The sequence below is a fragment of the Ictidomys tridecemlineatus genome, chromosome 6 (assembly GCF_052094955.1).
Source record: "Ictidomys tridecemlineatus isolate mIctTri1 chromosome 6, mIctTri1.hap1, whole genome shotgun sequence".
In the NCBI taxonomy this organism is placed as follows: domain Eukaryota; kingdom Metazoa; phylum Chordata; class Mammalia; order Rodentia; family Sciuridae; genus Ictidomys; species Ictidomys tridecemlineatus.
Window position 1 is genome coordinate 48,459,269 of NC_135482.1, and position 13,044 is coordinate 48,472,312.

Consider the following 13,044-nt stretch of genomic DNA (forward strand, 5'->3'; position numbering starts at 1 on the left):
CACATATCCAGTTTATAAGCTTAATCTAGCTGATTGCTCCCTGATGCAAAGGTATTACTCATAGGAGAGGCTGACAGGAATATGAGCACCTTAACCCTTCTCCTTCAGACTTTGAGAGACTTCCTTTGGCCCTGGATAAAATCCCAGTAACAATATTGTAACCCATGACATGTCCAAAAGGCAGGCAGCAAAAATGAGAGGGACTAAAAAGAAAAAGATCTGAAGTATCTGGGATCTGGATCTATTCCTAGAGAATCAGCCCCTTAAGGGCTGAGCAACTCAATAAATAAATAAAAATTATTTTGTTTTATGGTGCTTCTAAAAATAAAAAGGTTAAGGGGAAATCATAAATAATGGCATACCCAGAGCAGAATTTCTAAAATGTGACAGCTGAGAAAACAGAACCCACTGACACTGTGCTACACCCCTGCCCTCAGGAACCAGTCACCTCCTGAGCAGCAGGGACTTTACTATGTTGCCATCTAAACTTGCTTATTCATGAGTGGAAAGTGAAAAATAGATCCAGACTGGCCTGTGGAGAAGATGGGCCACTGAATTAACACTGTCTATTTTGCAGAAGTGACCAGCTAGATGTGGGTGACTACATCAAAGCTGTGAATGGGATCAACCTGGCCAAATTCCGCCATGATGAGATCATCAGCTTGCTGAAGAATGTTGGAGAGAGAGTGGTTCTTGAAGTGGAATATGAGCTTCCGCCAGTCTGTGAGTAAACACAATCTGGGGCAGTGTAGGGGGTACCACATCACTTCCTAAAGCACCTGGCTTCTGTTGTTCCCTTTTGCCACCAGTGTCTCATTACAGCAAGGTCAAAGCAAACTTGATATTTTTAAGTATTTGATTTGAGAAATATATAGCCTCACTCAGAAAAAATAAAAAGAGAATAAGTAACAATGAAATTACCCAGGGCCCATGTTCTATTAATGTGATGTGATCTTTTTACAACACTTATGTATGTAAAGTCTTATTTATATAAATATATATATATACACACACACACACACACACATATATTTATATATATAATATATAGTCTGCATTAAGGGTACTAAATTTTGCACTCAGATTTAGGGAAAGCATGTTTTATATTGACTCTTGTATAGATATGTTTATGTCTGAAACATAAACATAATTTCAGATCACATTATTATCAAATGATAATAATGGTAATAACAAGAGCAGATAACACATTTTGAACACTTATTAAATGTTGAAATCATAAGAAAGTTGACTTGCATTGATTTACATAATCCTCACCAGAATCGGGGTCAGCACAGGTGAACTTTAATTTATCAAATGGCTGGGTTCAAATCCCAGCTTCCCCTTTTACTAACTACTTATTTTTGAGAAAGTTACTTAAACTTTCTAGGTCTCTGTTTTCACATTCTTAAAATGGGGATTATATTAATTTCTACTCATAAGTTTATTAAGAGGAGTAACTAAGTTAATATTTATAAAACACTTAGAATGGTGCTTGGCACTATAAAAGTTTTTAATAAATAATGATCAATCAATCAATCCTGCAAGGTAGTCCTTATTATTGCTCTTTTTCTCACTTTACAGAAGCTTAAGTATCTTTCCCAAATTAATAGTCCTGGTCTGCAAAGTCCATATTTAAGCACAAGCTGCCCAATTTCAAAGCCCACATGCTTATTCACATGAGACATACCTTGTGCTATGTGTTACTGCTTCCTTGCATTTAAGCTATACTATTCTAGAACCACCTCTCCAATTATTAGCTATTCACAAGATGCTATCCTAGAAATCTCTTTGCTCTTCCCTACTGGTGAGAATATAGATCAATTATGAAGAGTTGGTAATAATTCATTTTCAGTAATGATTTATATTCCAGCCTCTGCTACATTTTGGGAGCTTGGGTACATCTGTGGAATTGCCATCATAGCAGGGAAGACAGATAATAAAATAAAAACATAATAAGTAAATTACAGAGTCGGGTCATGGATGTTATGAAATCAGAGCAAGAGAGCAATTAAGGGTGATGGGATTGAGGAGGGATTACAATTTTAAATCAAGTGGTCAAAGAGAAGCCACTGAGGAAATAACATTTGTTCATGACATGAAGGAAAGGTGGGGTGTGGCCATATTAATTTCTGGAGGAAGAGAGTTATAGAAAAAAAGGACCAGCCAGTGCCAAGACCAGAAGGCAGCAATATCCCTGGGTTATTCTACAAACATTAAGAAAGACAGTATGGGTGGAGCAGAACACTCAGGAAGAGGATTAAGAAATGAGGTCAGAAATGTAAGGTGGAAGGTATCCTCATAGGATACTGGAAGGACCTTCAATTTTGCTCTGAATGATGCAGAAAGCCATTGTATGGTTTGAACAGAGAAAAGCATGATCTGATTTATGTTTTTGAAGGCTCTTTCAGGCTGCTGTGTCAAGAACAGACTTCAGGGTGAGGATAGAAGCTGGAGCTATTGCACTGATTCAGGGGAAAGAGAGTAAATGGAGGTAGTGAGAATCAGATTCTAAATTAATCTTGAAGATAGACCAACAGGATTTTCTAATGGCTTTAGGTGAGTCGTTTGGAAATGAAGAAGTCAAGAATAACCCCGGGTTTTGAGTCTGAGCAACTGGAAGGATGGAGTTGCCATTTAACAGGGTGGGGAAGAATATGGGAAGAGCTGAACAGGAGGAGATCATTGTTTGATATTTGAGATGTGTATTTTATATGCACAAGGATTAAGGAAAAGAGCTTCAGTTAAGGGACTTGGAAGTAATGTAAATTGAGCATGATGGGAGTTGAGATGATGTTTGAAGCTTGGCGACCAGATTAGAGCACTAAGGGAATATGTACATAGCCAGTCACAAGTACTTATTCTTAACATAAAATGTAGCATGGAAAATCGAGTACTCATTTTATAACAAAATCAATTTAAGTTTATGTTAAATAAAAAAATTTAAAAAAAACTCGCTACATTTTTTTTTTTCATTTTCAGCAAGAGTAAGACAGTAAAATAGAGTGTTAAGGGTATGGACTGGTTTGCTAGTTAAATGTCTGCCTTGTCCATTTCTAGCTTTGTAAACTCTGGATGTGTGTTTTAAGTTCTTCAAGCCTTAGGCTTCCCACCTGTTACGTGGCTATGATTGTTGTAGGATGTTTGTAAAGGAGCACAGGCTACCATCACATAATCATTATTTAGACCATTATCAGATGCTTGGTAAGAAATTAATATTAACCATCATCATCATTGTTATTATTCTTTTGCTGAAGGTACTGTAGTTTTATTACAATATTATAGTTATGCATAGTAGTTGGGCTTATTTTGACAAAATCATACATGCATGGAATTCAATTTACTCCATTTTAGTCCCCATGATCCTCTTTTTCTTCCCCTCCCCTACCCATTCCCCCTCTATGTGTTCTTGAATGTTAGAAGAGTCAGTGTGCTTTGAAATCACCATCTCACACCATCGCTGAGGAGTTGAGAGAACTAGAGTCAAAGCTACTTGAATATGCATTTGTATCCCACTGAGTATATAAATATTAATCAAGCATGACCTCATTCTAAAGGAGCTGTCAGTGTAGCTTTCAGGTTATGACCCATAAAAAAGATTTCCCAATATTTGGGGGTGATTCAGACCTGGGGATTTGGGGAAAGTCTTAAAAGAAACAGGGCAAGTCAAGTGGAAAGAGGAACAACATTCCATGCAGAGGGTCCAGCAAGGGGATGAGACAGTCTAGCCCAGTGCACAGGTTAAGCCCAAACAGATTGGAGTTGTTAGAGCACAAAGGGAATAGCAGAGAGGCCATGGGTAAGAAGGAGGCCAAAGAGGAGCCAAACAAGGAGGACCTTCTACACCATTTTGGTGAATGTGGGGTGGCTTCAAGTGGGCAGGGAGAAGTCATTAAAGGCTTTTAAAACTGCTTCATCAGATTGGGATTTTTAGGTTCATCATTTTGGAGGCCAAATGGAGTATAGATCAGGAGCTATTAAGCCTAAGGGCTGCTTCAGTTTTCCGAAAGAAAGGTGATATCCTAAATCAATATTGCATTGGTAGAGTTAAAGAGAAAAAGATGAGTATCAGAAAAGTTTTGGAATAAAAGCCTTTCATAACTCAGTGATTATACCTCCTTTGTCTTCCTCACATAAGAAAGCTGATGGGGGGAAAAGAAAGATATTTTTAAACACAAAAGTGTGAATTTTTCATGCTAGAAATCAGATAGAAGAGATCTGTTCTCCAAGGATGATCTGTTTCTTTTTATTATGTTTGGAGAAATTAATAAGGTCTTTGAGTTCAGAGAGGTTGGAAGGATTAGCAAGCCTCCACTCCACTTCGCTCAGATTGCCAGAGCAAAACAGACCACCACAGCTGAGGCCCTGGAGGAGAACTGACACTGAGAGATAAGCCGCCCCAGGCCAAAGCCACAGCCAGTAACTTTCTCCAGAATACAGCAATTTGAGTTTCAGCCAACCCCAGGGTTTAGAAAGAACTGGAGGAAGGATGTGTGCTTCCATGATCTGATAAAGATTGAAGTTTGACTTTGGGCAAGCCACTTATCTTTTCTGAGATTCAGTTTCTTTACAAAAATGAAATGATTGGACTACATGAGCTTTACATTTCTTTTTCACTTTAAAATATATGATGCTTTGAAACTGTATTTAGGAAGAACATGACTCAACTGTATCTTAGGCATTTATGCATTAAAAGTCAGACCAGAGCTGGACACAGTGGAACACACCTGTAATTCCCTGGCTCTGGAGCCTGAGGCAGGAGGATCACAAGTTCAAAGCATCAACAAAAGTGAGGCGCTAAGCCACTCAGTGAGACCTGTCTCTAAATAAAATAAAAAATAAGGCTGGGGATGTGGCTCAGGGGTCAAGTGCCCCTGAGTTCAATCCTCATAAACCCCCACCAAAAAAAAAAAAAAATCAGAGCAGAGTAGTACCTTCAAAATTTGTGAACTTTGAAATGTTAAATAATTTTCATCCATTTTCAGTTAACACCTAGAATTCTTCATTCTAAGCTTAAATGGTTGGAAAGAGTATAATTTTTAGCAAGTTGTTTTTTTTTTAAATTCTGTTTCCATTTAAACTGTGGAGCGGCAGATTTACTTATTTAATAAAAATGTCTATCACACAATCTGGTTGGCAGAGGCTGTCCTTACGGTTAAACAATTGACTGAATCAGTCTAGCTTTCTATGGAAAGGAGTCTTTTCTTAACTTAGATAAAGGTGTTAAAACATGTCACTGTATAGCCTTTTTCTCAATTCTAACACCAATGGAAAACAGATAGATGGTGGTGGTGGTGGTGATAGAGAACAGGAATGGGGTGTAATTCAAGGTTCCCTACATGAGGTTCATTCTGGGATTAAGTATAAGGGAGCAGCACTTCTCAAGGAAGCTCTTCCGTGGCAGAGAGGGGAAAAAAGGATAAGCCTGGCCACCAGAGCACATGTCTAGTGTAACATAACAAAGGGGCAAAGTGCACAACTCCTATGCTCTTGGTGAGGTGGGGAGGCAGGGAAAGAGTACATAGGTTGCAATAATCTAATCTACTATAGTAAAAGAACTGTATAGAAGCACATGCATGTTCACATATAGAACAAGGGATGCCAATACAACTAAAATAAGTAAGGGGTAGTTTTATATTTTGAAATTAGTTTTTACCTGGCTCTTTGATTCTTTTGATAAGCCCTTAATTGCATCTTTGAATACACATACACACATGCAAAGTAATAAGTGAAAAATTAGAGTGGCCCATATAGGATATCTGGTCCTAGGCATAAAACCATATCTCCAGGAGCCTGTCATGCAAACAAAGATTATAAAGATCAGATCTGTTTCATTAATTAACATAAAATGAAGTCAGCATTCAGATTTACAATTGTAACTGATAGAGAGCAATAAGTGTAGATAATCTACAGCAGTAGATAATCCCCAAAGTCTTTATAGTGACTTAAGATTTGATTTTAAGATTTTGTGGTCAGCAAGATTTAACTAGAGCAATGTTAAAATTCCATTACTTTGCATTCCCAGAACAGACATCCAGTCAACAAGGACAGGTGGTCCAGAATTAGGATTTGGTTGAACATAATTGAAAGATGATTTAATGATTAAATAAAATAATATTTGCAAACAGTTTTGCAGAGGTCTGGGGACAGAGGAGATGCTATCGGCTATTTCTCCCATATCCTTTGCTTTTCTCACTTATTAGCTGAACAGAAAACATCATGTTCCTTAACCAATTTCTTCAAGTGGCTTGTTGGGTCATAGAAATAGAAAAAAAAAACATTTGGTTTGAACCCAATTTTGTTTTTCATTTAATTAAAACTATACCTCAACTCTTTTCAGTTGTTTGCACTGTTCCTGGTTGATTGGAATAAACTGTAATTCCCCTGGTAGCAAGAATATGACATTTAATTAAATCAGCAGTGTACCAAAACATTTGTTCAGCTGCAGGTTTATGTTGTTTTTCAGCAGATCCAAGTTATTTTTGCACTTTATGTCCTAGCCTGTTAAATGTGCAGTTTTGTAAATTTAAATGTGTACTTTTCATAAACATTTCTACAGTATTCCTTTGAGGGTTAAGATTTTCTGATAATTAAAAATCATTGTAAGTAATGCTTAATTAAAACTACTAGCTCTTCCTATAAATGGCAAGGAAAGTATATTTTAAAGATGCCTTTCAATTCTGTCTATATGTAGATGTTCTTTGACTTATGGTGAGTTTATATCCCAATAAAACCATTGCTAAGATGAAAATATTATGAGGTGAAACTACTTTTAACTTACCTATCCTGCTAAATTGTATCACTTAGCCTATCCCATCTATGGCATACTTAGAACACTGATATTAGCCTCCATTGGGCAAAATTGTAAGTTACAAAGCCTATTGTATACAAAGTGATGAAGATCTCACATATTTTATTGAATACTGCACTGAATGTGAAAAGCAGAGTGACAGTCTGGATATACCTTCACCCCTGTCATTCAGGTTGAGAAACTATAAGTGAGGTCATCATAAGTCAAGGACTATCTATTGTTGATTTTTTTTTTGTAATAAGTAAACCCTTTAGGATCTAGTAACAGTGTAAAAAATGTGTTATTTATAATGAATATGGCATTAGATATCATTGTACAGGGTTTTTTAAGTCTAAAACCATCCATTTCTATACATCACAGGGTTTTCTGTCTCCATGCATAAAATACTCCTATGTTCATAATGAAAAAAAATATTAATTCATGCAGTTTTATTTTCTAAATGCAGCAATAGTGCAATATACAACCAGAACTACTCACTAGTTTCCTAAAAGTAGTCTTATAGGATGTCTTAGCGACTGTGCCTTCACATGACTTGTACCCTCATGCAGATGTCTAACATGATCTCAGCTTGGCAGTGCAATTTCATTTTGTGAAATGAGAGCAACCAGCAGGCAAATAACATAGGCATGGAGACATCAAGTAAAATTAAGTAGATCTTTATTTTGACAGTAGTAATATTTTGAATGTACTTAGCATTGTTTTGTTCTCCACATTTCACTTGGGTTGCTAACATCTTCATTTAATAGCTCTTTATATATCAGAACACCTATTTGTATCACTTACATATATTGATAGCAGTCTGAGAGTAATACATTTTTTTCTGGAACTAGCTACAAAAATAAAAATAAATGTTGTCCTGATTGGCTAGCAACCTAGGTAGAAAAAAAAATAAAATGTGTATGTTAATGATTCTAAGACATCTCTACTTTTGTCTTTCAACAAATTTAAATTAGCTTAAAAATAACTGAAGAAAATATTTCATTAATTTTGCAAAAAATAATTGTTTTTACATTTCACAAAGGGAAAACAGTTCTACTTGTTGGAGATTGTCTCATTCTGTAGAGTTCAAGCAATGTAACTGTTATTCTGTGTAGAAATCTTCTACACAGGAAGGGAAGGAGCTATAATTTTGGTTCCTTTTGGATAGATAACTCTTATGGTATTTGCATGTCCTTATAATTACTTTTTTCTAACATTTTTTTGAATTGTTGATTTTTATTACACAAAACAAAAATATTTGCAAGAGGGATCTATAATATTTTATGCCACATTGAAAAGTTTAGAAGCATTATTATATTTTAAAACTTATACTTCCCTCTCTTTCCTATATGCAGCTGTACAAGGATCAAGTGTTATTTTCCGAACAGTGGAGGTCACGTTACATAAAGAAGGCAACACCTTTGGTTTTGTAATACGAGGTATGTGACGATTAGAACCATCAGAAATTCTTGGAGAATTGGGCATGATAGATTGGGAGTTTACAGGAACATCATCGCCCCAAAACTGATGTTTTCATTGTATTAAGTTATGTTTTAATATTTGAACCCACTCTTCTTTAAATAAATAAAACGATGGGAACTGAAGTGGAGTTCAAATGATCAGCATTATTTTAGTCCACTATTCAGAACAAGCAGCCAGTGTTTGTAAACCTTGTCATACACAGTCATGCTACTGATCTGTCACTTTTCAACACATCTTTTTCCTTTCCCTTTTCTATATCACTGAATCAAAAATGTTGATGAGTTGGCTTGAGTTGATTTAATACATAAGGATTAACCAACTTCGTCTAAATTAATTTCTCTTGAAATACATTTTGTTATTGTAGCTTTCTAAAAATGGATTTAAGATGATCTAATCCCTTGAGTACCTGTGTGCATCAGCTCAACTCATCTTATTATGGGATGGCATTGATAATAAAGATTTCAATTGACTCCAACTTTTCTATAAAATTATTAATTCTAAGCTGTGATTCTGATTTTTATTATTCTGTTTTTCTCAATAGTAATTTCATCCCTATAATACTATGTCTTTATTAACAGCTCTCAATTCCTTATGTGACAATGAGGTTCAATAGAGAACTATATAAGCATCAGGAATTTGTCAACATGCATTTCTTGATTTTTTTGTTGTTACCTATGACATTCTGTACTTCACCAGAGTAAAAAAAATTATAAAAATTATTGATTTAACATTTAGCATCTTAATAAATATACATGCATCAAAGATTAAAGGAGGTGTGTTGGCTTGCATAGACTTGTCATAAGTGCTGAGCTTTAAATGTTAGGTCTCACTATGGACCAGTCAAGTAGCAAATCAATCAAGCAAATATTTTCAAAGGATGTATTGATGTCAGCATAGATATCAGTACGATGGAGTCATAAGGCAAGATCTCTTTCTATAGGAAAGTCCAGTGAATTTAAGACACAAACTGACAAAGTACCCACGTGTGTCATCTGTTTTTGCAATGTAAGTGTGTTCTTGAATCACAAGCATACAAACCTTATTATTGAAAGGATGCAGCAAAAATTACTGGTGTTGCAAGTGTATATCACTAGTTATCAGGTGGCTAATAACAAATCAAATTGCCAACAAAAAAGCCAAACCAATAGCAATTTATCATTAAGAAATAAGAAGAGAAACAGCTGAATTCTACAACCACCTCAAGAAAACAAATGATGTAATATTACCAGAATATTCCTTTCACACTTTTCAGGAATTTTAAATATCTGTGTATAGGCACAGGAGTTTTATAATATGAGCCTACAATACTGGCTTGTGCATAGTGGCACTCAATAAATGAATGAATAATTAAATATTGCCTAGATTCCTGTGAACATCAGACTGCTTGGCATTAATCTGATTTTAGTGATAATAAACAAGTTTAGTTGATGAGTACCACATTTTTTAGGCTTTAATAACTTTGTTAATACATTGGTTAAAACAAAAGTTCATAGAATTTTGTTTAGTTTCTCAGTGTGAATCAAAGAAAGACTTATACTTTTGGATTCTTTTGAGATCCATCTCTAGAAGGTTTTTCCAGCTCAACAGATGGCCACTATCCATCCCTTAAGAATCATTGGTTAATCAGATTGAAAAGATACAGCCAGGCATGGTGGCACACATCTGTAATCCCAGAGGCTCAGGAGGCTGAGGCAGGAGAATCATGAATTAAAGCCAGTCTCAGCAAAAGCGAGGTGCTAAGCAACTCAGTGAGACCCTGTCTCTAAATAAAATATAAAATAGGATTGACATTGGGCTCAATTGTCAAGTGCCCCTGAGTTCAATCCCCAATACAAAAAAAAAAAAAAAAAAACAGAAAAGGTATGGTGGGTAAATATTAGCATGACTCTTTTTTTTTAGAGAGAGTGAGAGAGGGGAAGAGAGAGAATTTTTAATATTTATTTTTTAGTTCTCGGCGGATACAACATCTTTGTTTGTATGTGGTGCTGAGGATCGAACCTGGGCCGCACACATGCCAGGCGAGCGCGCTACCGCTTGAGCCACATCCCCAGCCCCTAGCATGACTCTTAAGACATTTTGGCATGGATGGGATATGAGCTACTCTGAGATCAAGGGAGATTACCAGGAAAATCAGGAAATGGAGCTGATAGCACAGAAGGAGTCTATCTGTTTAGTGCTGGAGAATTACTTCATAACCTGATGGAATAGAACTTTGGATGTTAAAATAAGCTTTTAGATGGTGAACAGACTTATTTTTCTAATAACATAAATGACAGATTCTAAAAATTTGACCCTCTGAACAATAGAACTTGTACCCATAGGGAAAAAAAAAAGTGATGCTCTGGCCTGAACATAGGAGATTTCAATTTCCATTCATTAAACACATTCCATAAGAAACAAGTTAAGACCTTTGAGGCCATTGTTATATGTGAGAAGGCAAATTTTGCATGTTTTCTTCCCTAAGTCAATAAATATTCTGCAGTTTCTCAGCTGGGGATTTTGTAAATGAGCTTTTCTTAATGGCAACAATGAACTTATTATTATTATTATTATTATTATTATTATTATTATTATTATTATTTAGGGGGTACCAGGGTACCTGAACTCAGGATTACTTGACCACTGAGCCACATCCGTAGTCCTGTTTTGTATTTTATTAGAGACAGAGTCTCACTAAGTTTCTTATCACCTTGATAAATTGCTGAGGCTGGCTTTGAACTCACAATCCTCCTGCCTCCGCCTCCCAAGCTTCAACGATGAATATATTTTAAAGCTGTATTCCTTTTCTTTGCTAGGGGGAGCCCATGATGATAGGAATAAATCTCGCCCAGTTGTGATAACATGTGTTCGTCCTGGAGGGCCTGCTGACAGGTAAACTTCATCTTTCTGTGTTATTGTCCAAAACAGATTAAATAGAGTTGGAGACTTTGGCGTAGAATTTGATTTATAGAATTTGGAGAGAATAGAAAAGATCTCTTAGACATCTTTCATAGCAAAGATAGATATTACATAAATATGTTAGAATGTGAAAACTAAAAGAGTTTGAAATAATAATGTTTGTCTCTAGATTCGGCATTTAGCATACTTTATCCCCGGCAAGTAACTTGGTTCTGAGCTCAATTTCCTCCACTGTAGACGTTGACAATAATACCTGCCTTTTGGGTCTGTTACCTTTTATCAAAAGTCTGAGATGCACGGTTCCTTCGGGGGGCTTTCATATAGGAGGGGCTTATGACAGGCATCTGGCCCCTCAACTGCTACCCTCCTGACCTGGAGGCCCAGATTGGTTAAGTCACATGCCAGCTATTAAGAAGAACCAGGTCATGGTTGTTTGATTTTTGTAATTATTGGCATTCTTATCACTATTGGTATTACCTCTAGATAATGACATTCATGTCAGAATGGAAGTGACTTTTAGCAAAATGGAAGGAATTTTGCCAGGAAGTTTTCACTTCCTTCAATTTCTTTTCCTTGAGAATTTGAATATGTGAAAGACTAGTGCCTTCAGCCTTCACATCATAAGTCTTGTTGGGTCCCAGGTAAACTCACAGTTTAGGTGTCTCTGGACATACTTATCTCTGTATTATTTTCCCACAGCAAAAGTCAACTGCATAATGATGGAGGAACACACTCCTGCCATGGGATATCATTGCAAGATGGGAGGAAAATCTGTCTCTCTGTTTCAGACCAGAGAGAAATAGAAATTATAATAATAAATACAATTTATTAAACACAGACTGTGTGTCAGGAACTGTGCTAACTTCTTGGCCAACACTGTCTTATATTTTTAGCCTTAAAACCATCTTGTGAATGAGATATTTTTATTGTATCTCAGCTGGCCAAATGGAGAGCCCAGATGGTTAAGTCACATGCCAGCTATTAAGAAGAACCAGGATACAAATTCAGGTTTATTTTCCTCAAAGCATTTGCTGTCGGCTCACTTTTAAGAAAGATGATATTTCATATAAAGAGAGGAGGGAGACACTGTGCTAGGGTATATGTGCCTTTGTAAAGGATAGCACAAAGTTAAAACCTCCAGGGAAGTTTTGCCTTTTTCTTTCTCATTTCTCTCTTAGGAATTATTCTTTCTGATGAAAATAGACATCTGTTCATTTCTTATCAACATTTAGGGTTAGGGTTAACAAGAATATCAAAAACAGATGGTAAGTTTGTGAGCAATACATTATCAAATTAGCTTAGGAGTCAAGGAAACCTAAGTGTTAACGATAAAAACTTAAAGAGTCAAAATACTTAGTTGCCTAAGTGAAAGATGTCTAAGAGATCTTTTGGGTAGGGAGGCTGTAATCCTGAAGGCACCCTGGTTCTGCCTCTATCATGTCACTAACATCCTGGTGTCATCTTCCAGTGCCTGAAGACTGGTCACAACAGGGAAAATACAATTTGCCTTCTTCTTCCCAGAAATATGAGACTGAATTCATTTATTGATTGCCAAACAGCCTTATAAATCATTAGGGAAATTTACAGAGTAGTGCAATTTCTCACCAGCATTCCCCATTCCACTTGGGTTCACTGGTAATAAATTGAATGAAATTAAGAAGGCTTTTCTGCTCACCTGACTTTGGGAAAATAGGTGAATGCTATTTCCTGGGTACTAATAAATCAATTTTAGACTTTCAGGCAAAAACCTAGAAAAGAAAAAAATATGCCTTTCTTACTTTTGTACTCAAGACTTAACTCTGAGTAACTAGATTACCCACTAATGTCTGGTTATCTTCTCATTACTGATTTTTGTATTATAGCAATTTTCCTTGCAG

General features: G+C 36.1%; 1 protein-coding gene across 21 annotated transcripts in view; it reads left to right on the plus strand.

The window, feature by feature from the left end:
- Grip1 (glutamate receptor interacting protein 1) overlaps nt 1-13,044 on the plus strand; it is a 666,343-nt gene that overhangs the window by 530,354 nt on the left and 122,945 nt on the right. For all 21 annotated transcript variants that reach the window (XM_078053199.1, XM_078053198.1, XM_040280352.2 and 18 more), the window contains 3 exons: nt 578-723; nt 8,143-8,226; nt 11,065-11,140. In XM_078053199.1, the coding sequence (XP_077909325.1) occupies nt 578-723; nt 8,143-8,226; nt 11,065-11,140 (306 nt within the window). The remainder of the gene's footprint in view (nt 1-577; nt 724-8,142; nt 8,227-11,064; nt 11,141-13,044) is intronic.